General features: G+C 37.0%; 1 protein-coding gene across 5 annotated transcripts; it reads left to right on the forward strand.

The window, feature by feature from the left end:
* The first annotated feature begins 1,049 nt into the window (after positions 1-1,049).
* On the forward strand, positions 1,050-25,338 carry LOC145109000 (G-type lectin S-receptor-like serine/threonine-protein kinase LECRK3). 5 transcript variants are annotated; one of them, XR_013708695.1, is made up of 2 exons: positions 1,050-2,797; positions 2,899-3,926. XR_013708695.1 is itself a non-coding variant. In XM_079046101.1 (2 exons), the coding sequence occupies exons 1-2, from the start codon at positions 1,279-1,281 to the stop codon at positions 25,275-25,277; spliced, it is 924 nt and encodes a 307-aa protein (XP_078902227.1). In that variant the 5' UTR covers positions 1,050-1,278; the 3' UTR covers positions 25,278-25,338. The 5 variants fall into 5 exon arrangements, 4 of the variants coding, with proteins under 4 accessions (XP_078902227.1, XP_078902224.1, XP_078902226.1 ...); XM_079046101.1 differs by lacking the exon at positions 2,899-3,926 and adding an exon at positions 25,267-25,338 and having other exon boundaries at positions 1,050-2,191; XM_079046098.1 differs by having other exon boundaries at positions 1,050-3,403; positions 3,758-3,926.
* The last annotated feature ends 905 nt before the right edge of the window (positions 25,339-26,243 follow it).

Raw genomic sequence — 26,243 nt, forward strand, 5'->3', positions numbered from 1 at the left:
ACCTTTACTGTTCGCTACAGTTTGGCCGGCAGGCCTAGGGTGTCAAATATCATATCGTTCCGACGCCTGAAGAACGTCGTTGCAGGCATTTCCGTCATATTAGTATGGTTAATTGGACTCACATAGTTAAAACAACGAGTGAATTACAAAGTAATATATTTCTCTTATAACAGTAAGAAAAGTTAATTACATCCCAACCAGACATACCTTCAGTAGCTTTTACTTACAGTAAGAGCTATATATCATGAAATCAAGTATTGTACTTCTGGTTTTGAACATTTAAAACCACAAGGCAGTATTATGGATAATAGAATACTCTCCATGATTAATACTAAGGTTGTTACTGTAGAACAGATATAACTAAGAACACTTTTACCAATGAAACGGTTTATGGGATTAAACGACTTTTACAAATGAAATGGTTTATGGGATTAAACCACTTATACAAAGGAAACGGTTTATGGAATTAAACCACTTATCAAATGAAACTTAGTCACTCAATCTTTGTAAACTAGTATAACATAAAAGACCTTTAATGGTTAATTCTATAATTCCTTAATTATTACATCAGAGTCGTACATAAGTAATGTCCGATTGACAGTGAAATGTGTGACTTCCGCCTTACTTCCTGTTCCTTGTTTGGTTGTGGGCTTATGGCAGATACACACATTTAACTATCAATTCAATATTATGTTATGTATAATCAGTATAAACTAAGTAATTACAGAGGGAAACTATTGAGGTTATCAGTTAATCACCTCAGGAGATATAAGATTTCCTGGAGAAACCAGTGAACTCATTCAAAGAACTTAGGGTATACTTAACAGAACAAAAATACTTATGAACTCATCAGCTTAAATGCTGATCTACTCTTTTCAAATAACTTGTATTCTGATAGGAAATGAGTATTGTTGGACTCAAATACCATTTAAGCAAGAATTTTATAGGTTTTGTCTAGAAGGCCCCGTAAAGGGCAAAACAGGAAATTCACCTAAGTGGGCTAGGATTATAATAAATAGAGAGAAAGGTCACAGTAGAGGGATGTCTAGAAAAGGGATGTCTAGAAATTTGATAGTGTAATACGTTTGTATTGGCTCTTAAGCTTTCTGCTTAAAGAGAGGGAGATTCCCTGGGCAATCTTTTAGATTGTGTTATCATTTAATCAATTAGTATATTTCATCATCTTCTTTCTTTCATTCTGTTTTATCATATTTCATCAAACCCTAATTTCTGTTCTTCATCATTGGTCCGACCTGCCAGGACCTGCCTTTGTTCACCATGTTCGATATCAATGAGTTTCACACAATGATGGCTCGTGAACGGGAAGAAGAAATAGCATTCCGAAAAGCGATGTTTACTTGGATGAAGCAACAGGATTCTGATTTTTTCTCGGATATTAGCAATTTTCCAGATTCGATCGTGCAGTTACTAGAACCGGTGGTTGATGATGCTTCTAGGGATACACATGGCAAGGTTAGCGGTTTACAATCTGAGATTGACAATCTGATGTGTTATATTGGTGCTACTCCTCCCTCACGTGATGTTCCAGTTGCACCAATGGTCATCCCACCTTCAATTGAGGGATTCTCGACTCCAAGGGGGATTTCTGACCAGGGAACGTCGTCGATTGGTGAGCAATTAGAAACCATAAAGCAAACCTATTCACGATCTGATTCTCTAGATGAACTTGCCAATAGCGTAGAGGAAACGTTCCGTCCATCGTCCGACAGTCTATCCCAGACTTATTTCCGTCCTCAGCAAAGTATTGGGCTAAGCCCAGTTGGTGATTCAGATCAGGAACCATCTATGTTGGACAAGATGGACAGTAATGGGTCGAAGGTGTCTAGGCCCGTTGATATGAATCAGGCAATACAAGTCAAGTTGCCCAAATCTTACCCTAATCAATGTTTCTCTGGGTTTCCTTCATCAAAAACTTCTCTAGTATTTCAGCGAGATCGAGGGGTACGCCCGCATACCAGAACGGAATGGGAAGAGAGACATAAAAAGGAAATATGTCGTTGGTGTGGGAATGAGACGACTCACAATTGCTTGGAAGGAATATGTCATGTGTTATTACTGGGGAATGTTGCGGAGGAGGATGAACATTGTCCGATGAAAGAAGACCGTTGTCCTACTAAGACATGTGCTGCTTTGGAATTCTGTGGGGTTTCCACTGAGATCACTTTGAGAGGTAAAATGCTAAACCTAGAAGCACGAATCATTGATATTTCAAAAGTCATAGTCGAAGATAGAGATGTTATTTTTTAATTTCATGTCTCAACAACTGGTGAATTCTCTTTCATTCTGTTTGGTGTTGATGCCGTTGAAGCTGAGGGCAATAAATGGTTGTATTCATGCAAATTTTGTTAAGGGTGCTCAAGTGGAGCATCCATATCCTACAAAGTTATGTATAGCCTTGGAATTGGTTGGGGTGACATTTGATTCATCTTTAGGGGGAATGATTTCAAAGGCGGAGGGAGTAATTTCAGATACACCTGAGATCTTTGACATCAACAGTAAAATGGGTAAGGGTTACAACCATTTTAGCAAGATAATAATAGGAGTAGGCACTTCGGAATTCAGGATTGAAGGGTTGATCTTTGATACGGGTCAGTTGGACATAACAGTGAAGGTGATAGGGTTCAAGTTGTTAGGCATAGTGATTCACTATTGGGACACGTTGGAAAGGCAATTCGTATACAATGGGGAAAAAAGAAAATTTCAAGGGGTGCATACTCTTCTGATGTCTCCGACCTCTATCCCTAATTGGTTATCCTTATTAGACAAATACCGATCAGTAAGCTCTTCCTTATTCTTGATTAATATAGAAAATGCTAGGGAGTTCTCTTTGAAACAATATAAATTCCTATCATTGGTTGCTGACATTAGGCTCTTCAGCCTGCTCACTGAACAAGAAACATATAATGAGGAAGAGCGAGTCATTGGAATTTCAGGGTATCTAGCACCAGGATACTTCAATGGAGAACCAATAACAGAAAAGGTTGACATATATGCTTTTGGGTTAGTATTGCTGGAGCTAATCACATGTATAAGAATCACGGAACTACAATGTTACAAGGCACGTGAATTTTGGCTTGATATTTGTGCATCACAAGAAATGGAATTGGTACATCTTTTATTGCTTAAAAAGGAAAGAAGTTTTTTCTTTGAACAGTTTTTACCCTCAGATTGGATATGGACTACTTCAGATTGGAGGATTCCAATTGCTGTACTTGTTATCTGTTCAATCTTTAATCATTCGATTTTCGATCATTTGGAACAAGTTAAGTGGTGGTTAATCAGGTGGAAAAAAGCGAATGACAAAGCAGCTACAAGAGAGGAAGCATGGGCAATTCAGATCCAATTTCTTGAAACAAGTCTTGAGGACAAGACTTTTTGGAAGGCAAGAGTAATGATAGGAAATGAGTATTGTTGGACCCAAATACCATTTAAGCAAGAATTTTATAGGTTTTGTCTAGAAGGCCCAGTAAAGGCAAAACAGGAAATTCACCTAGGTGGGCTAGGATTATAATAAATAGAGAGAAAGGTTACAGTAGAGGGATGTCTAGAAATTTGATAGTGTAATACGTTTGTATTGGCTCTTAAGCTTTCTGCTTAGAGAGAGGGAGATTCCCTAGGCAATCTTTTAGATTGTGTTATCATTTAATCAATTAGTCTATTTCATCATCTTCTTTCTTTCATTCTGTTTGATCATATTTCATCAAACCCTAATTTCTGTTCTTCATCATATTCTCAGGAATCCAGTAGACAGGTACACTCCAGAAGCTTTTGAGAAGACTACCTAGTACCGTACCGCGACTCTTGTCTTCTATTGTACCTACTTTAGTGTTTGAATATGTAATGTTTAAACACTTATGTAAAACTTATACTTATTAATGCAATGGTTGTTTGTACTTTGATTACTATATTGCATGTGTTGTGATACTTACCTAAAAGTACTCCACCCCCGAACGTTTCCGCCGTTCTGGTTTGGGGGTGCGACAGATTGGTATCAGAGTAGTGTTTATAGTGAACTCAGTATATCAGTCATAAAAGATATACAACTATAAACCCATTGGGATAAAAACACTCTGACCAAGATTTATACTTTAAAAATATATCAATATTTTATAAAAGTATAAGTACATGCAGAGTATATATACCAGAATGAGTATCACAAGAAGAACAAAACTAAAGTATTTGGATGTAGAGTATATATACCAGAATGAGTATCACAAGAAGAACAAAACTAAAGTATTTGGATGTTGGACATTGCAGTTAAACCTAGACAATGACGTAATCATATCTGGGATCAATATAGCCTGATCAACTATATTCATCCGAGATATGACCAAAATGTGTTTGGGAAGTGATTGTAGTGTTGCAACTGGTCTAAAACTTACCTAAGCACCAGAAGAATTCTAGAACCAAAGACTAAAATACTATGGGAGTATTTTAGGATGCTATAACAAGGAAACTGAAAACTTGTTAAGTTCTTGTATCTAGAAGTCCAGGAATCAAACACATAACTAAAATAACATGGAGGTATGTTACATACCTTTGGGATAATGTTAAAAAGATCTTTTCTGATAGGTCTATAATTACTAAGTAGATACGTTAAGGTTATATATAACCGAGATTTTATAGACTTAGAATATGTGATTTTCACTCTACTTCCTTTTCCTTGTTTGGATGTGGTTTTAGAGTAGGATTACTTATTCAAATGTCTATTTGATCTGGATTATATATAATCGGTACACACCATGTGATTATAGAAGGACCAGAAAGAATCACCTTCGTAAAGATTTTCTCATAGATTCTTTAGACATTCCCATTCTCGTATAAACCCGTTAGATAAACATAGTTACTCCAGCAATCAATAGAAGAGTCAAGGAGGATCCAACAAAATTTCATTAAGAGAATCCCAAGAAGATACATAGGAGAAGTAAACGAACTATAGAAATCATTTAGTGCCTTTACCCTATTAAGGACACTAATGAGAGATTCACATGAACTTCCAAGATTCAAAATCTTCATTACAAAGTAATGGGGATCGGTGTCAGAATCGGAAGTAAGACAGCCCGGGAATTCAATATACCTACAGAGGAGAAGGACACCCTATAGATACCAGGAGAGAACAAATCATTACCACCCAGAATAGAACAAAGGGAAACCACACATGATTCATGTGAAGTGTTCGAGCACCTTTTCATCTAAGTAATAACTAGTAAATCGGTTCAACCTAGTGAGTTAGTGATTTCATTACTCAGATTAGGTTTGGAGCTTATCCTCTTTTCCTGTCACGGCTAATAACAATAAATCAGATCACGGAATCTTAATTGATAGTGATTACTTCTCAAGTTCATAAGTCTATTTTATGTAGACACTGTTATGAATTATTTTCGAATATTTTCGAAAATTGGGAAACGATATCCACCAAACAAAGGTAACTTAGTTTGGATAATACTCGGTTCCTAACCATTCTAGAAACTTAACTATGTTCCTTACCAGGACTGCATCATAGGGATGCAGGTCGAATCATTAAGAACAATATAACAAAACGAAAGATTAATACATAGATACAAATGGTTAGAATACATCTAAAGACACGATAGTCGCTCACGAACTCATTTTCTTATCATGTAACAGAATCATGCCTCCAAAGAAGTGTAACCAACCCACCAGCGAAACACCAATCCTTCAGATAGATGCAGCTACGTTTCAAGCTGCGGTCACAGCAGCTGTAGCAGCTGTCATGACACACCTTAATGCTAACAATGCAAATGTTAGTAGTAATGCTATCGGTAACCCCGATCGTGGTGATGGCCAAGTACAGCAACAAGCACCTACCTGTAAGAACACCTCGAACCTTAAGCCTAATATCCTTAAACGAAAGTTCGAGAACAAGGAAGGGAGTTGTTCAACTCAAGAACCTAGCAGAGGGCAACGAACTGGGGCAGTCGATACCCCCATCAGCCCTGTTATTCTAGCACCAACCAAGCCGTACTTAGGAAACCTCCCACACTGCAGCAAGTGCAACTACCATCATCATGGAGTTTGCCGAGAGCTGCATTGCAATAGATGCAACATGAACGGGCATACCGCCCGCATCTGTAGAACTCCGGTCGAGTTCATCACTTCAACTGCCAATGTTGGAACCATTCCCATATGTCACCTTTGTGGCGAAATAGGACATTATAAGAGGGACTGTCCAACAGAGAAGAACGACGGGGGAGCAGGAGGATTTTAATCCCAATACATGGGAAAGCATCAAAGAACCCTACTATATTTTGGTACGCTTCCAAACCCCGATAATTATCTATAATTATGATTACTCTTCCGTTTAAATTAAATCACAACCATTATATAAAATTTGAAACCGTAACAGGTAAGCTATGATGACTTAGTGTATACATAAGGGTCATTTATAATTAAGATTTGTAGACTTAGAGTGAGTAATCCCGCCTCAATTCCTGTTCCTTGTTTAGTTGTGGATTTAGGGCAGGGTTGCTCAGTCAAAGGTCTTACCAATCTTAATTATACATGACTTGTATACACCAAGCGATTATAGAGAGACCTAGTAAGGATCGTTTCATGAAAGTTCATAATTTCAAATTATCAGGACCCTCGTATTGGTAGTACCCGCCAAATTCGAATCAAAAGGGGTTCGTAGTGATAATAACAGAATAAAACCAGAAGCACGGAAAACTTAGGTATATAGGATATCACTGTGACATCCCCATTTTCACGGCCAGAAAAGACCGATTTTTGTTTATGCTTTATAAAAATCAGAGTACTTCTTTTAATAAAAATGTTGCGGAATTTGTTCCCAGTAAAACATGAAAAATACGTTATCAAAGCATTTCCGAAGAAATGTATTTTTATTCAGTTAAAACATTTGGGATGTCATCGTCAATACAGAAACATAAGCATAAACAGAACTTACATTCATTTACACTAGTGATCTACATCTCTTTTAAATCTCTCAGTGCAAAGTAGCTTCGTATCGACACCTGTGATACAAATAAGCTGGAGTGGGTCAGGTTGGGAAACCTGGTGAGTACATAGGGTTTTCAACCCACAATAATATAATTATTATATTTAAACATCAAACAATCAACCCGATTACCCATCCCCGTTATCTTCTTTAATATTCCTTAAAGAATTATCTTAAGGGTCATCTCCTATATCATATTTACCTCTCATCTTTCTACCTCACATTTCCTTATATGCTCGTTCCTAAGGCATGAATACGTAGTTACAACGTCGCATGAACTCGTAATTCATAGTAAGGGTTAGAGTATCATCGCATGAATATACAGTCACCACACCACCTGGACTCGTAATTCATCACCTACAGGTTATAAGTCTGCTGGTGTTTCCACGGGTTGTCTAGAATATTCCGTGGTCGCCATCTATACTCTAGTAGATGACTACATCTCCAAATTGTCGAACAAGGTTATAGTATCTTTCATCCTACATCACCGATTCATCATCACCTATCCATCACCTAATTATCATCACCTTCCTATCATCACCTATCTCTCATCATTTTATTTCATCACACACCAACTATTTCATCTACCCATGTTTTATCCCAACGTATTTGTAGATATAAAATAAATATATATTTAAATCATTTAAAACATGTATAAAATCATTCATCCATCATAGACAGCAAGTATTCAGATAATATGCACACATAGCACGTAATTTATATAAAATACTTCATATCTATGTGTAAGATGAAAGGGACCATGCACTCACCTGTTAAAGTGATGATTCCAAACTCAGACAGCGCTTCGTTATTCTTAAAACAATTTCCTTCGATAAAACCTAGTATCAATACCACTAGGGTTTAGTCTAACGTTAACCGCGACTAATTAATAGTCTAGCTATTATTATTATTATTATTATTATTATATAAGCGTTAAACAACACTCTTATATAACTCATAATAATATCCCAAATAAGTGTTTTAAGGTCCTAATAATGTTACTATAATTAATTAGAAGTGATATTAAAAATAGCGTAGGCGTAGCTCACTTACAGCGAGTTTTTATTAAAAACCAGGCTTCGCTGGAGCAGCGTTTCCGAGCCGAAAGCTTTTCTTCTCGGAGCCGTCGGGCGCTCCGGGGCTTTCTTCTCGTGCTAGGGAGATTCCCTAGACTTGGGAGGGGTTTAGGGAGGTTAGAGAGAAGTTAGAGAGAGAAAGAAAGGTTTGAAGGTGTGAGGAAATTATGAAGAGTTCATCTCTTATTTATAGGAATTGTATAGTAAAGTAGTCTCCAAGCTTCGTCCGTAACTTTCGCATACGAGCTTTGTTTTTGTCTGTCTTTTTACCGTTGAGTTCCTATTAATGAGATCTTCAACTCTCATTTAGACCTCGTTGGCTAATGCTCATTCTATCTCGGATTTACAAAACTGTATCGAATTCGTCGCGCTCGAAAAGTAGAGACTAAGCTTCGTCCATAACTTTCGCATACAAGCTCCGTTTTTGTCTGTCTTTTTACCGTTGAGTTCCTATTAATGAGATCTTCAACTCTCATTTAGATCGCGTATGCCAAAAACCGCTCGAACTAAAATTCGAGTTTCGGGCTGTACACTGCTAAGCTGAAACTTCGAAAAATCATAACTTCCGCATACGAAGTCAGATTTGGGCGTTCTTCTTATGGACGCTCTCGGTTTAACGTTTTCTACGAATTTTGTTTAGATCACTAAGGCTAAAAGTCGCTCCATCGTAAATTCACTATTTACGCTTCCTGGTGTCGTGCCGGTTTTGCCGTAAAACTTCGACGGGCCATAACTTCTTCGTTATAACTCGGATTTCGGAGTTCTTTATATGTACGGAAACCTTGAGAAATATTCTACAACTTGGTTAATATTATTTATTATAAATAATCTTTTGCCGAAAATTCGTTTTCGACACTCATTGCCTCTAAATTGACTAGCCCGGATCTACGGGCGTTACAATTATCTCCCCCTTAGGATGATTACGTCCCGGAATCATCAACGAAACAGGGTTGTATAATGACTCCATACGTTATCTCTTCATCCTAGGTATTAATCGTAACTTCTATGTTCCTTCAAATGTGTATCTAACTCTTGGTCTTCTTGACTGCAAGCGGTGCTCGAACTTGCACCTGCTCGTTAGACTCCAAACTATGACATTCGAGTCACAATCTCGATCCTTGATGGAGACTCCTTCTTCTTCTTAGAAAGCTTAAGATAAGCTCCTCTGTTACTACAACATACCGATGTGTCATATTCTAATGACCTCTCATCGTGTGCTTAAACTCAAATCTCTTAGAGTTAAATTCCAGAACAGACTATACCTTCCTTCATGTTCTAATGTGCCATAATCACATCTTAAAACTTAGTATCTCTAGCTACAAGCCTTTTTAGCGACAATCGCAATACTTCTATTGATCGCTTTGATTTCAATCTTTTGGTTTAAGTCGGACGCTACATCAAACTTGGTTCTCTGAACCACGTAACCTACTTATCGTAGTCGAACTCAATTTGATATGACCACTAGGGTCGGAATAACAATCATCTTCGATGGTAACGACATACTCGAATAAAACGAAATCAATTACTAGCTTCTTGGTAACCTTGTTACTTTCCCTGATCCAAGCGTGAGTCCTGTGCTTCCGGTAGTATAGGCCTCTACTACCATTCACACCTACTCATACTCGTCCCAAGTATTGTCTCGCAGCTTTCCAAGTTACTATCACAAAAACAATTTAACACATAAAAATGTGTCCAAACAATCATAAAATTTCCCATAGACTCTACTATGACTTCTTCCATGCGTATCTTCAATCATCAATTCTGCTTCAACTCAGTTGGTGATGGAAATGTCACACGATGGGATAACTTCATGGATTATACAAAAAATATTTCTTTCTGCTAATCGAAAGTGTACTTCTCCCGTACTAGACGTATTATTTCTTAGACGCGTTCTAAAGGCAAGCTATCTTTCTTACGATATCTTCTGATAGGTACCACTCAGTATCGTAAGCCTTCTCATTTCCTCCATTTACTCAATTCACTACGAGTCTTCACCATGATGTTTTGCACACCAAAGCAGTCGTTTGGTGTATCGAGATGAGAATATAGATAGAGGAAGGTTTATACGCGTATTCCTCCTTATTACTTCAAAAAAAATTATATGTCAGTTCTAATATCGTAATTAAACGTTTAGAAATCTGAACACATAAAATTTCCAGATCCGGTCGGCAACAGACCATAGATCCGATCAAACGATAGCATAAAGCATCACAAATTATTAAGCACATAAAAGCAATTTAGACATCTTCCCTAAATGAGCTAGTGCCCGTGTCTATTCAGGTGTACTTCCTAAAATATATTAGACACACTCCTCACGATCATCACTTAGCATTCTAAGTTTAAGTCTAGAAATAAATCCTTATTCCTAGTTCGCTTAAACTAATGCTCTGATACCAACTGTGACATCCCCATTTTCACGGCCAGAAAAGACCGATTTTTGTTTATGCTTTATAAAAATCAGAGTACTTCTTTTAATAAAAATGTTGCGGAATTTGTTCCCAGTAAAACATGAAAAATACGTTATCAAAGCATTTCCGAAGAAATGTATTTTTATTCAGTTAAAACATTTGGGATGTCATCGTCAATACAGAAACATAAGCATAAACAGAACTTACATTCATTTACACTAGTGATCTACATCTCTTTTAAATCTCTCAGTGCAAAGTAGCTTCGTATCGACACCTGTGATACAAATAAGCTGGAGTGGGTCAGGTTGGGAAACCTGGTGAGTACATAGGGTTTTCAACCCACAATAATATAATTATTATATTTAAACATCAAACAATCAACCCGATTACCCATCCCCGTTATCTTCTTTAATATTCCTTAAAGAATTATCTTAAGGGTCATCTCCTATATCATATTTACCTCTCATCTTTCTACCTCACATTTCCTTATATGCTCGTTCCTAAGGCATGAATACATAGTTACAACGTCGCCTGAACTCGTAATTCATAGTAAGGGTTAGAGTATCATCGCATGAATATACAGTCACCACACCACCTGGACTCGTAATTCATCACCTACAGGTTATAAGTCTGCTGGTGTTTCCACGGGTTGTCTAGAATATTCCGTGGTCGCCATCTATACTCTAGTAGATGACTACATCTCCAAATTGTCGAACAAGGTTATAGTATCTTTCATCCTACATCACCGATTCATCATCACCTATCCATCACCTAATTATCATCACCTATCTCTCATCATTTTATTTCATCACACACCAACTATTTCATCTACCCATGTTTTATCCCAATGTATTTGTAGATATAAAATAAATACATATTTAAATCATTTAAAACATGTATAAAATCATTCATCCATCATAGACAGCAAGTATTCAGATAATATGCACACATAGCACGTAATTTATATAAAATACTTCATATCTATGTGTAAGATGAAAGGGACCATGCACTCACCTGTTAAAGTGATGATTCCAAACTCAGACAGCGCTTCGTTACTCTTAAAACAATTTCCTTCGACAAAACCTAGTATCAATACCACTAGGGTTTAGTCTAACGTTAACCGCGACTAATTAATAGTCTAGCTATTATTATTATTATTATTATTATTATATAAGCGTTAAACAACACTCTTATATAACTCATAATAATATCCCAAATAAGTGTTTTAAGGTCCTAATAATGTTACTATAATTAATTAGAAGTGATATTAAAAATAGCGTAGGCGTAGCTCACTTACAGCGAGTTTTTATTAAAAACCAGGCTTCGCTGGAGCAGCGTTTCCGAGCCGAAAGCTTTTCTTCTCGGAGCCGTCGGGCGCTCCGGGGCTTTCTTCTCGTGCTAGGGAGATTCCCTAGACTTGGGAGGGGTTTAGGGAGGTTAGAGAGAAGTTAGAGAGAGAAAGAAAGGTTTGAAGGTGTGAGGAAATTATGAAGAGTTCATCTCTTATTTATAGGAATTGTATAGTAAAGTAGCCTCCAAGCTTCGTCCGTAACTTTCGCATACGAGCTCTGTTTTTGTCTGTCTTTTTACCGTTGAGTTCCTATTAATGAGATCTTCAACTCTCATTTAGATCTCGTTGGCTAATTCTCATTCTATCTCGGATTTACAAAACTGTATCGAATTCGCCGCGCTCGAAAAGTAGAGACTAAGCTTCGTCCATAACTTTCGCATACATGCTCCGTTTTTGTCTGTCTTTTTACCGTTGAGTTCCTATTAATGATATCTTCAACTCTCATTTAGATCGCGTATGCCAAAAACCGCTCGAACTAAAATTCAAGTTTCGGGTTGTACACTGCTAAGCCGAAACTTCGAAAAATCATAACTTCCGCATACGAAGTCAGATTTGGGCGTTCTTCTTATGGACGCTCTCGGTTTAACGTTTTCTATGACTTTTGTTTAGATCACTAAGGCTAAAAGTCGCTCCATCGTAAATTCACTATTTACGCTTCCCGGTGTCGTGCCGGTTTTGCCGTAAAACTTCGACGAGCCATAACTTCTTCGTTATAACTCGGATTTCGGAGTTCTTTATAAGTACGGAAACCTTGAGAAATATTCTACAACTTGGTTAAGATTATTTATTATAAATAATCTTTTGCCGAAAATTCGTTTTCGACACTCATTGCCTCTAAATTGACTAGCCCGGATCTACGGGCATTACAATCACCCTAGTAATCATTCCTCCCATAACGACTTAATATCTATTTCATCAAGAAAATTCTGACATCCTCGTTCTGTTGGATTAATGTCTAAGTCCATAACTATAATTGGTAAGACTTGACCCGACCCGGCATGGTCCATTTGGGTTGCATGACATCATGCATTTGGATAGACTATAATGAGAGAAATAACACTTAAGGTTGGTTAATATATTATAAGTTCTAATATATTAATAAGGTTATTTAATTAGTATTGATCAAGAATTAATTTGGAATTAATTAAGTGATCAAAAGGAGACTAATTAAATATATGGGTTGATTGTGTAAATCATTCATTCTTATATATGTGGGCTTGTGATCCAAGATTCCTTATGTTGGACTAAGTCCATGGGGTGACCCATGGATACTCCATGGAGGTTAAAATCCATGAAGCATAAGGAATGGGTAAAGTTATGAGTTACATGGTGTAACCCTAATAGCCACCATATAAAAGAATCCCATGGCTCAAGAAATCGTGGACTAATGTGTGAGTGTGAGGGCTAGACGATTTCAAGGAGTGTTCAAGTTTCTCTCAAGTTATTCCAAGTGTATTTGGTGTTGTGTGAACCATTTGAGGTGTCACACTTGGGGCACTAGGCACTCAAGCTTCATGAAGACATTCTACATCAAAGAGGTATGTATTCTATCTTGTTATATTTATTATTTTGTATGCTAGATTAGGATAATACCTTGGATGTTCATAATTGTATGTATAATAGAGAAAACATAGATCCAAGGTATTTAGGGTTGCTTGTACACTTAGGAGTGTTAGAATGCTCATAACCCAACAGTGGTATCAGAGCCTAGGCTTGTTTTCTTGTTATACTTGCAAAAGTAGCTGAAAAATCGAGTTGGATGCATATATTCGATTGTTTTGGCTGGAATTGGACTAGGAACATTACCCTAAGATGTTTTTAGACTTATAAACTTGTTTTTGATGTGGTAATGTTCATGCTAATCCAATTTCTAAGATAATTGTCATAATTTCAAGATTTGTATTAGTTTGTATGTTCATGCTAATTTCTTGAAGATTGATGATTTGAATTATCTTGTTCTTATGAGGTTCTTAGATTAATAGAAAAGTTGTGTGAAATAGTTGTTTTCAATCCATTTTAATCTAAGAGTTGATTCCAAAGTGTGTTTTTGTAACTTGTCCTCAAGTTATATGAAAAGTCACATTTAAGAATCATAAAACTCATAAAAGTTGGCAAAGGTTACAAAATGAAGAGTCTAGTTCTAATTAAATGGTTTTATGACTCCATAACTTGTCCTCAAGTTATGGAGGTTCAAGAGTCTCTTCATTAAATTAAAAAAAAAAGTGTAACCTTAATTAGTTCCATAAGTTACAATAAAAAAAAAGTTATTTTTTTTTATTAATTAGTTTAAAGTCTTCCATAACTTGTCCTCAAGTTATGGAACTTGAAGAGTTTTTTTTAATTAAAACTACTTTAAACTCATAAGTTATGGAATTAATTAGTTTTGAATAGTTTCAAAACTTGCCCTCAAGTTTTGGAATTTGAAAAGTTTTCACTTATGAATACTTTAATTCCAAGTTAGCCCTTAGAATTTTAAAAGTTAAAATTCAACCCTTATACTTTATAATATTATAAGTTAATAATATTTATATATATGTATAAGAGTAAAGTCAGTCTTACCGTTAGTAGGCCTCATTCACGAAGCCGGTCGATAAGGGGGGTATAAGATTACTGCCTATAAAATGGCAGTTTAATGGGTGTCCACTCTCACCCACCGCTTCCTTGACTGGTGGAGGGTCGTTAGCCGAACGGGTAGGACAAGGACTATAATTCTCCTTTCATTAAAAGTATTAATGATAAATACTAAGTAACTAAACTCTTATTAATACCCAATCTTAGTTACTTAGGAAAATGTGAATTTGGTGCTAACCAATGAAATTACACTTTGCACTTTGCTTAAGTCGTTAGTGGAGCGTGTGTGGTTAACCGGCACACTAACCTGGACTTAACAAGGTAGGCAAAGGGTAACTTAATATTTATCATAGTATCGGTGGAGCGTGTGTGGTTAACCGACACACTGATTAAGGGGTAAATATTAAGGGTACCAAGTATATTTGCATGGTTATTCACACCTTGTTTTGTGATCCTCGACATCCCAGTCACAAAACCTGAAGGGCACACTCGAGATTGAAACATGCCTTTGAACAGTTCAATGAATCTCAAAGATCTAGGACTTTCAAATCCAATTAAAACCTAATAAATTATTTCGTTTTTCATGGTGTAAATTGGTGAATCGTCATTCACCTACCTTCAAATATTTTATAGCTTGGATTACGGTATCCCTCTTCTAAGTTATAAAATAGTTTGTTGGGTCCTAGCCTTAATATTTCATATTGGGTGTCATATTAAGGACTTTAAATCAACTATCTTGAATATCTCCCAAAAAGATGTCTGGTCTAGACATTTATGATCTTCCCAAATCTCTTGAAACAAGCTTTCCTAAATGAAGATGATGTCCCATGGATATCATACTTCTTTCACCTCCTCCAATTATTCTCCCTAACCCACAAGTTCCTAAAAAGTTTAAGGTCACTCAAGCCCTATTGGCAAGGCAAGGTCTAGGTGTGATCACATCTTGGAGATGTAGTCACATATTGACAAGCCGGGAGAGTTGGGTGTCAAAATCTTGAGAAAGTTGGTGGCTCAACTACTTTCTAAGTCACATAGTGAGTTCTTTTGGGAATCCTATGAAACAGACTAAGACAAGACCCTTAATGATCTTATCTATTTGCTAAGATCAACTTCCTAAAACGCTATGGACATTGACAATGATGACATTGGATATCCAGTAAAGCTCTCTCTTCCCAATGGAAAGGGATCGGCCATAGTCAACTCGGTTGACCCAATGGTAAAGAGAGAGGCGAAGTTTGAGATAGTCCCATTATCAAGGGTCCATAGGTAACTATTGCCAAAGGAAGGGGCATTGGTTATGAAGCTGCCAAATTTACCTAAGGATGTTAAAGTCAATAAGTTTAGCTCTACTTCAGGTAAAGTCCATTGTCTAACTCTATTAAGTACATGCTGATTCTGAGCGCGAAGATGGATTTCAATCGCATGGTTCGATGATCAGAATTTTGGGCTATTACTTGAGAGTTATGATATTTATATTGCTTAGGAATAGATAACAACAAGGTTTTCATATGGATTGTAAGGATAAGTTTTTCCGCAAAGTTTTAAAATAAAAGAAAAAGGTTTTGATTTTATTTATTTAAGTATCCTTACAATGGCATTTGTGAAAAGTTGTTGCTTATAAGATTCCATTGATAGCAATATTGGAAAAATGGATTTGATTCTTTCGGTTGTGGTAGTGTCTAATATTACCAAATAAGGAAAGATTCTCATCACCCAAGGTTCAATTGGACCAAAACTTGGAATCATGCAAGTTGTATAGTATGATGAATGAGAACTTTCAGCTTGGAAAATTAAGACTAATTCCTTATGTGAATAAGGAAAGGACTAAGGGATCGAGTACACATTCTTGTGCACTGGTCAAGTCCACCACAAAAGATCAAGAAGACTATTCGTCATGATTTACTTAAGTTCAGTAAATATGGTTATACTTATAAGTTTAAGTATAAGTCTGTAGCATTGGAGAAGTTTCAATGTGAGACAGAACGAATAAGAAGAATCAAAGTATGGCAGAAAGATAAAAGTTTCTCAAATCTGAAAAGATGGGAGAGTACTTTAGTATCATGTTTATGATCATCTTAATGATTAAGATACCATATCACAATTGGTCCTCTAAAGTCATCTTAGTGCATTCTTATGACTAAGAAGAGGAGTCATGAATTGTTGAAATGGTTAAATCAAAAAGATGAGTCATACTTCGTTCCAAAACAATTCTTAGAGTCATACTCCAAGATTGTAACTTGAGTGACATATCTTAAAGAGGGTTTGTTAACACTAGTCAAATGTAAGAGTAAAAGGTTATCTACTCTTGTACATTTGAAATTGGTAAGTTGTGATGTTTTGGATAAAACAGAGACCAACTTAGGCCAATTGTGTAAAGTGTTAGTCTTGATAAAGAATCTGCACTATCTCTTGAATATTTGACAAGGGAGTCTTATATGTCAAGAGGACAGTGGGAGTCTTAAAGCTCTTGAAAGTTTCAAGACTTAATCAAGAATAAAACCTAAAGTCCTTTACTAGCACACGACTTGAGGTTTATAACCTATCGAGTTGAAATTTTTGTGCCTATTCAAGTTGGCTTTGCATAGGAGTTCTGAGAGTTCTCAATTGGTTGCACAACTACTTGGAAGCAATGGCATGCACCTGAGCTGCCAAATGGCAAGAATTTAAGATTGCACAAGTTTAATCAATATGAGTTTGGATTTGTCACTAACCTTGTCTTGTGATTATGGTTTTGACAAATTCACATGGATAAGAACACATACACTATTAAATCTAAGTGTCATAAGGTTTCTCTCCGATTCATGAAAATGATGGTGAGGAAACACTTTCACTAAGTAGATTTTAGCTAGATAGCAATTGTGATATTTGCATTCTCAAAGTCGTTAGTGGAGCGTGTGTGGTTTACCGGCACACTAACATGGACTTGTGAGAAGTGGCAACGGTCTAAACAATTGAGACTATGATTACGGCATCCCTTTTCATAGTTCTAAAATTGTTTAGACACACATGTGAGCTATCTAAGAGAGGTGTATGATTTTGATAAAGTTTTATCAAAACAATCTAGTATCAGAAATCTGAACTTTGGTAAGAAAGTCAGTTGATTTCTGAGTACATGTCAAAGCTAGTGGGAGCATAAGTGTTATGCTAATAATCATCATGTTAGTGGGAGCATGATAATTATGACAAAGGTTGCAAGTTAGCAATGTTAATTATAGAAAACAAAAGTTTCAATTCGTGAGGTTGCAGGGGTTGAAAAAGTTGTTTTGCTATAATTAAGGGAGAGGAAATTATACTTCATTTCAATTCTAAAAGCTTAGATTGAGATTTTAATCGTGTTTAATCAAGGATATATATATATATGAATTTCATGTTGGAATGGCTCAACATAAGGAAATTCTATATATGGGTCCATTATTTGCGTTCTAAAATTCGATTATGATTACGGCATCCCTTTTCATAATCTGAATTTTGAGAACTTGGTAAATTGAAATGGAAATATTATAGCAAAAGTTTGGTTTAGTCTTTATGTGAGACATCATGAATCGTGTCCCATATGCTTCGGATATAGGATCGATTACATGTGCTATATTCATCCCTTCTAAAATTTTCCAAATGCCTGGAGCATTATGAAGGGAAAAGGTCTAGAATTGGATATGACTAAAATGATTAAGCAATTGTCGAGGACAATCTAAGGTTTACCAAAGATTGGTTGCTCAAGGACAGTTGGAAGTATAATGTTAATTCTGGAAGGACCATATTGACATAATCTGTAAGGAGGCAACTCTTGTTCAGAAGTGATAGTCAAAATGGAATATGGAAATGTTTCAAAGTTAGAAATTATTCAATCTGTGTAAGATTAGGAAACTTACTGAAAGAAGGATGTTTCCAAGGAGCTGATCTCCTTTGGAATGCTCTGTAATGATTGTTGTCAAGTCTTTCTGACTTCGTGCATAATCATTAAGAGGATCAATGCATATAAGTTTAGAATCTAACAGATTTCAGTAAATGGCATGAATTTGGAATTCTTTCATTTGCAGTAAGGATTTGGGACTGTGAAAAGAGGATCATTGGAGTGATGTTCAATTGATCTATTTTACAAAGTAAAGATCATAGACAAACATAGTATGCATACTTGGTGTATGGCATGACTAGTGTTTAGAAAACATAGTGTACATGCTTGGAGCATGGGACAACTATTGTTTTAAATTCAAGTATAAAGTTGATAAAACCGAAACAATGAATAATGAGTAATCAGTATGGTGATAAATAAAAGTGTTTATTTATATTCATAGGGTTTGATACCATATATTATTCATTTATTCTTGTGTTTCACTTTGCATGTTTTGACTTCCAGAATAACTAAGTCGCTCTTCCTGAATGATTAAGTTATTCAAACCATCCACAGTCGGTCATATGTTGGAAGTAGATATGAATCAAGACTGTTATGGGTTGGTTTGTAGAGGTCCAAGTTGGTGGACAAAAGTGGTGCTACAACACTCATGAGTGCTCATAAGTTCTGAGTATTGGATTCAACCCGCGCTCATTTGAATCACTTCATGGATTTTATCACGGGTGATCATGAGACGATAATATCTTATATTCTTCAAACCTAGAGATATGAGTTGTTACTATGAGTTGGTTATACATTGATTGCACGAAAACGCATTGGTAACTCGATGTTATAAAACGTGCCTTTGTGTATGATTCAACAAGTAGTAGAACAAGCCATATGAGTCGAAGTTTATCCATTCCTTTTACCTTCGGGATAAAAGCGATATCTGTAGGCCCCTCGATGATTTAAAGATGATACATGTGAGTGCTTGGCCAAGCCAGGACTGATTTGATTTGTTCAATCAGTCAGTCATCATGAATTGGAAATCGGGAAACAACAAATGGAGAGAGAGAATGATTGATAATCCATGTCTCAGTCCATATGATATCTAGAATGGAGGAATATATGATCCTTTATCTAATGGACAAGTCATTGCCAAAGGTCAGAGTTCATCGACAAGGTCAGAGTTCGACAGAAGCTTTTGAGAGCTACGATTGCTGATCGGTTCCTGAAGTCATACGCAATAATAGTTTTAGACTTATCCAAGTGGGAGACTGTTGGATTAATGTCTAAGTCCATAACTATAATTGGTAAGACTTGACCCGACCCGACATGGTCCATTTGGGTTGCATGGCATCATGCATTTGGATAGACTATAATGAGAGAAATAACACTTAAGGTTGGTTAATATATTATAAGTTCTAATATATTAATAAGGTTATTTAATTAGTATTGATCAAGAATTAATTTGGAATTAATTAAGTGATCAAAAGGAGACTAATTAAATATATGGGTTGATTGTGTAAATCATTCATTCTTATATATGTGGGCTTGTGATCCAAGATTCCTTATGTTGGACTAAGTCCATGGGGTGACCCATGGATACTCCATGGAGGTTAAAATCCATGAAGCATAAGGAATGTGTAAAGTTATGAGTTACATGGTGTAACCCTAATAGCCACCATATAAAAGAATCCCATGGCTCTAGAAATCGTGGACTAATGTGTGAGTGTGAGGGCTAGACGATTTCAAGGAGTGTTCAAGTTTCTCTCAAGTTATTCCAAGTGTATTTGGTGTTGTGTGAACCATTTGAGGTGTCACACTTGGGGCACTAGGCACTCAAGCTTCATGAAGACATTCTACATCAAAGAGGTATGTATTCTATCTTGTTATATTTATTATTTTGTATGCTAGATTAGGATAATACCTTGGATGTTCATAATTGTATGTATAATAGAGAAAACATAGATCCAAGGTATTTAGGGTTGCATGTACACTTAGGAGTGTTAGAATGCTCATAACCCAACAGGTTTGGCCTGACCCTTACCATGTGAAAATTCTTATGCTGTATAAGAGAACTTTTCCTTAATCAGCCGTAAGATGAAATTCTTTCAATCCATAACACAAAACCCTTAGGTTGTCTCTTGTTTCAAAACTTCAGAAGTACCCATGCGAAGTGTACCCCGTCATTCTAGCCTACTCAGTAGACAGGAAACTTCAAACGAAAAGCACCGAAGAAGTCATAGAAGTCTGTAACTACTGAAGTACCTCAATAGATCTCATAGGAAAATCATTGTACCGCAGGTCAAGTTCAAGAATAGAGACTAAGAACTCATTAAGTTAATCTATCGCTGCTAAGTGTATACACGAGAGTGGTATATATGTTAGACTTAACAAGATTAAGGATGTGTGATTCCGCCCTATCTCCTGTTCCTTGTTTGGTTGTGAACCTGGGGCAGAGTCACGCATCCGAACGTTTTGTGAAATCCAAATTATATACGACTTGTATACACGAGGTTATGGTGGATGAGCCAAGTATGAGTCTGATCATGAACTTCGGAGCAAAATCCAGTATCATGTATTCTACCAGGTAGAATTCAACATGAGACCACGACAGTAGGTCGAGCTACTAAATGACTACGAATTTGAAATTTGTTATCATCTCGACAAAGCCAATATAGTAGTTGACACCCTAAGTAGGAAAGAGTACCCAGGTCATAGTGCCAATCATGGACTATGATAACCCATTCAAATCTCTCCACATAGAGTAAGGAGGCTCAACAGGAAGCCTTGAAACCTGAAAATGTGGCAAGTAGAGAAAATAACTAGAACATGTGAGTGCACGGTATGCCAATATCTGTTATCTCCACTGAGATAATAGAATCATCTCCCAGTTCAGGCCGTCACTCAAAAATCTCTAGGAACTAGAGTAGTCATGATACTATGGGATTGACTATGGAAAAGAATGGGATACCCATTTACCAATTAGTCGAGTCCTTTATCACGCTAGCATTTAAGTTGCTCCATTCGAAACCTTCTGTGGTCATAAGTACAGATTCTATCTGCACTGGACTAAAGTAGGTAATACGCAACTAGCTAGAGATCCAATTTCCACACAGCACCCTCGCTGATCTGGAATTCATCCGAGAAACTACCAAAAACAAAATACGAATCAGGAAGCGCCATAAAGCTTCCAGAGTTAACCAGAGAAGCTACGACTTCGATAAAAGAAAACCCTTGGAATTCCAGGATTGATGACCTTGTCATATGAAGGCCTCACTCAGGAAGGACAAGATGCGCTTGAGAAAGCGTGAAATACAAAACTCAAAGTACATAAGACCATTTAAGGTTATTACCAGAATCGGTCTTGTACTTTTAAACTTAGACTACTACAAAAACTTAATAACATTCATCCCATTTTTCACATATCAAATCTAAAGAGGTGTCTATCCGATAAAACACTTGTTATTTCACTCGATGAAATCATGTTAAATAAAAGTCTACACTCTATAGAAGAAACAATAAAAATCATAGATAGGGAAATCTGAAGAACCACGCTAAGTCTCATCCCGTTAGTGAAGGTTCGCTGGATTACAAACCAGGAACCTGAATTCACTTGGGATAGGAAAGATTAGACCTAGTCCATGAGTATCACTTTAGACTTAATTTCGGGACGAAATTCCCTCTAACGGGGGGATAATGTGACACCAGTCAAATTTTGGTCAAAAATTAATTGATCAATAATCGTAATTGGGATGAACCAAGTGGTAGAGTTTGTAACAAGGTTTCCAAAAACATAAAGAACACTGAAATCCGAGTTATAACGAAGAAGTTATGACCAATCGAAAATCCGCGATAAAACCGGCAAAACACTGTTCAGTGTAAAAAGCGAATTTTCGATAAAACGATTTTTAGCCTTAACAATATAAATGAAACTTGTAGATTATGTTAAACCGAGAACGTTCATAAAAAGAACGTGAAAATCCGACTTCGTATGAGGAAGTTATGATTTTTCGAAGTTTCGGTTTAGCAGTAGACAGCTAAAAATTCAAAATATAAATCGATCGATATTTAGCCGACGCAACTTAAACGAGAATCGAAGGTCTCATCAAAAGTAGCACAACGGTAAAAAGACAAACGAAAACGGACGTCGGATGAAGAAGTTATGAATTTTTAACGGATTCCCGTCCCGGTCTGTTTAAAATAATAATATTAAAAATAAAATCAAAACCAGCCGACGAAGTCTAAACGAAAGTTATAGAGTATGATTTTACATACGCGTGCATATAAAGAACGTCAAAACGGAGCTCGTATGCGAAAGTTATGATTTTCGCAAATTTTTGGCACAAAAATCAAGAAAATCTTGAAAACCGGGAAATTTCGCATGTCACCCTTCGGACACGTCATCATCACGTGCGAACCTCTACGTGTCATCTTCTGGTTGGACCGCGATACACGTGTTACCTGCTGAGTGGACCGCAGCCGAGGTCCAATGAGCTTCGGACAGCCTCGCATCGGACACCCCGGAGACACCCCGGAGACACCCCCTTCGCATACGTGTTAGTCTTCTATTGGACCGAAGTCCGGTCCAATCCGAGCCTCCCATCTGCGAGCCTGCGGTCCGAAGTAATCCAGAAACCTCGCCACCTGTCCGACGCGTGTCACCTTCGCACAGCTTCGGGTCCGAACCTTCGGACTATATATAGCATGCGAGGGCTTCCGAAGAAACCCCATTTTTAACCCCAAAATTTTCCCTTTTCACATTTTAGCCCCGGAAACTTTCTCACGACCCCCGAAGGCCCCGGTATCACGTCTAAAGCCCGAACCAAGCCCCGAAGCCGGAATTCTCAAGAATTCATCCTCTCTCCTATCGAAACTCTGCCCGGTTTGAGCCGGTTTCTCGTTAAATAAACTCTTTACGGGAAACGAAACGCTGTCCAAATCACCGCTTATCAAAGTGAGTTCATACCCCTATAATATACATTTTTAAATGGTTTTATATGCTTTTTGGGGGGGAATACAAGTTTAACACAATATTAAATTGTATTAATTACTGTATGTGATAATAATCACACAAAGAATTTCCGTATGCTTTTAAGAATTACCAAATACTTTCAAACTAACGTGAAACCATGTTAAATCCTTAAAGTCATGTAAAAACTCCGTTAAATTCTTTGAAAAATGTTTTATAAACTATTTCAAATTATAAATGCCAAAATCATGTTTATATATGTATAAATATATAAATAAGATTTGAAGGGCTTAGGACTAATGAATTATCCTATATCCTTTTCCTTGTTTGGATGTGGAATTAGGGTTGTATTATTTGTCCGAATGTCGTTTCCTTCTTAATTATATATATGTTATACATATATGAGTACAAAAGGTTACTCCTTTTAGTATTACCACCTTTGTATCAGGCTGAGCAAAGGTGTTCATCCATGAGAAACCATGCTAATCAGATAGAACATATAAATTATAATAGGTATAATTTATCATTCAAAACTAAAGATACAAGTATGATTTACAACTGTATACTTTCCAAGGAAATTACCAAAATTCATTCAACTATACCAAGATATGTATAATACCTTTAATATACGAACAACATATTAAAGAAGTAAAGATACATCATACCTAGTTTGCATTAACAAAGGTACGATACAGAGTACCAGGGTTAGCAAACACGTGGTAATGCCGGGTTTGCATTAACAAAGGTACGATATACAGAGTACCAGAGTTAGCAATCACGGGTAATAATACATCATACCGGGTTTGCATTAACAAAGGTACGATATACAGAGTACCAGAGTTAGCAATCACGGGTAATAATATATTCTGTCGGGTTGGCATTAGCAAAGGTACTATACAGAGTACCCGAGTTAGCAAACTCGAGGTAATAATACATCTTACCGGGTTTGCATTAACCAAGGGTACGATACAAAGTACCAGAGTTAGCATTCATCGGGTAATAATAATAATACCTCGGAAATCTCGTTGAAACAATAAATTTGTGAGACCCTTCACGGTGTACTTATCTAAGTACGACCTTTTTAAGTCCTGAACTATTAGCCAGAATCTCTTGTAGGGAGAGCGTGAATTTGTGTATAGATCTATATGGGACTGACAATCCCGCACCTTTACTGTTCGCTACAGTTTGGCCGGCAGGCCTAGGGTGTCAAATATCATATCGTTCTGACGCCTGAAGAACGTCGCTGCAGGCATTTCCGTCATATTAGTGTGGTTAATAGGACTCACATGTTTAAAACAACGAGTGAATTACAAATTAATATACTTCTCTTATAACAGTAAGAAAAGTTAATTACATCCCGACCAGATATACCTTCAGTAGCTTTTACTTACAGTAAGAGCTATATATCATGAAATCAAGTATTGTACTTCTGGTTTTGAACATTTAAAACCACAAGGCAATATTATGGATAATAGAATACTCTCCATGATTAATACTAAGGTTGTTACTGTAGAACAGATATAACTAAGAACACTTTTACCAATGAAACGGTTTACGGGATTAAACCACTTTTACAAATGAAACGGTTTATGGGATTAAACCACTTATACAAAGGAAACGGTTTATGGAATTAAACCACTTATCAAATGAAACTTAGTCACTCAATCTTTGTAAACTAGTATAACATAAAAGACCTTTAGTGGTTAATTCTATAATTCCTTAGTTATTACATCAGAGTCGTACATAAGTAATGTCCGATTGACAGTGAAATGTGTGACTTCCGCCTTACTTCCTGTTCCTTGTTTGGATGTGGGCTTAGGGCAGATACACCCATTTAACTATCAATTCAATATTATGTTATGTATAATCAGTATAAACTAAGTAATTACAGAGGGAAACTATTAAGGTTATCAGTTAATCACCTCAGGAGATATAGGATTTCCTAGAGAAACTAGTGAACTCATTCAAAGAACTTAGGGTATACTTAACAGAACTAAAATACTTATGAACTCACCAGCTTAAATGCTGATCTACTCTTTTCAAATACTTGTATTCTCAGGAATCCAGTAGACAGGTACACTCCAGAAGCTTTTGAGAAGACTACCTAGTACCGTACCGCTACTCTTGTCTTCTATTGTTCCTACTTTAGTGTTTGAATATGTAATGTTTAAACACTTATGTAAAACTTATACTTATTAATGCAATGGTTGTTTGTACTTTGATTACTATATTGCATGTGTTGTGATACTTACATAAAAGTCCTCCACCCCCGAACGTTTCCGCTGTTCTGGTTTGGGGGTACGACAGTACATTCCCAAAAAACTCCATGCGGAAACCATGTGTGTGTGTGATGCGCTGCTACACCGCGGGCTCCTTCCCCTTGAACGAAGAGGTACCTGAAACCAAAACTAAAACTGTAAGCACAAAGCTTAGTGAGTTCCCCCATCATACTACATAGCATACAATCACATAATATACATACTGTCGGGCAATTCTGGGGCGCCCGTCCTACCCATGTCAAGCCATTCTGGGGTGCTGACCTACCCATGTCGAGCCATTCTGGGGTGCTGACCTACCCATGTCGAGCCATTCTGGGGTGCTGAACTACCCAAGTCAGGCTATTCTGGGGTGCTGACCTACCCTCCGGTCTTTCAACCGAACACGGGGACTATTTCACCCCCTACTGCTAACACATAATATCATATCTCAATCATGATGTCGGTCATATCTGGGGTGTCCGACCTACCCGTTGGTCCTAACGACCGATTCGGGGACTAGTCCCCTCCTACTGATACTATCTCACATAACATAGTAGACTAGCTTAGTCACATATCAAGCAGACTAGCATACTCGCATATCAAGCCATAGCAGACCAGACAATTATCACAAAGACAATCATCTCGGCTAAACAACTACTAGTGGGCCGGCCTTGGTGCCTTAGACCCACTTCTACTGGAAGGTAACTCACCTCGATGTCGTGTAGTGTCTGAACTGTCCTCGGTGTGAAGGTCGGCTCCCCTGAACCCCTCAATCCCT

Source organism: Lactuca virosa, chromosome 4, assembly GCF_052849685.1.
Source record: "Lactuca virosa cultivar CGN04683 chromosome 4, Lactuca_virosa_CGN04683_v6, whole genome shotgun sequence".
NCBI classification, from domain to species: Eukaryota; Viridiplantae; Streptophyta; class Magnoliopsida; order Asterales; family Asteraceae; genus Lactuca; species Lactuca virosa.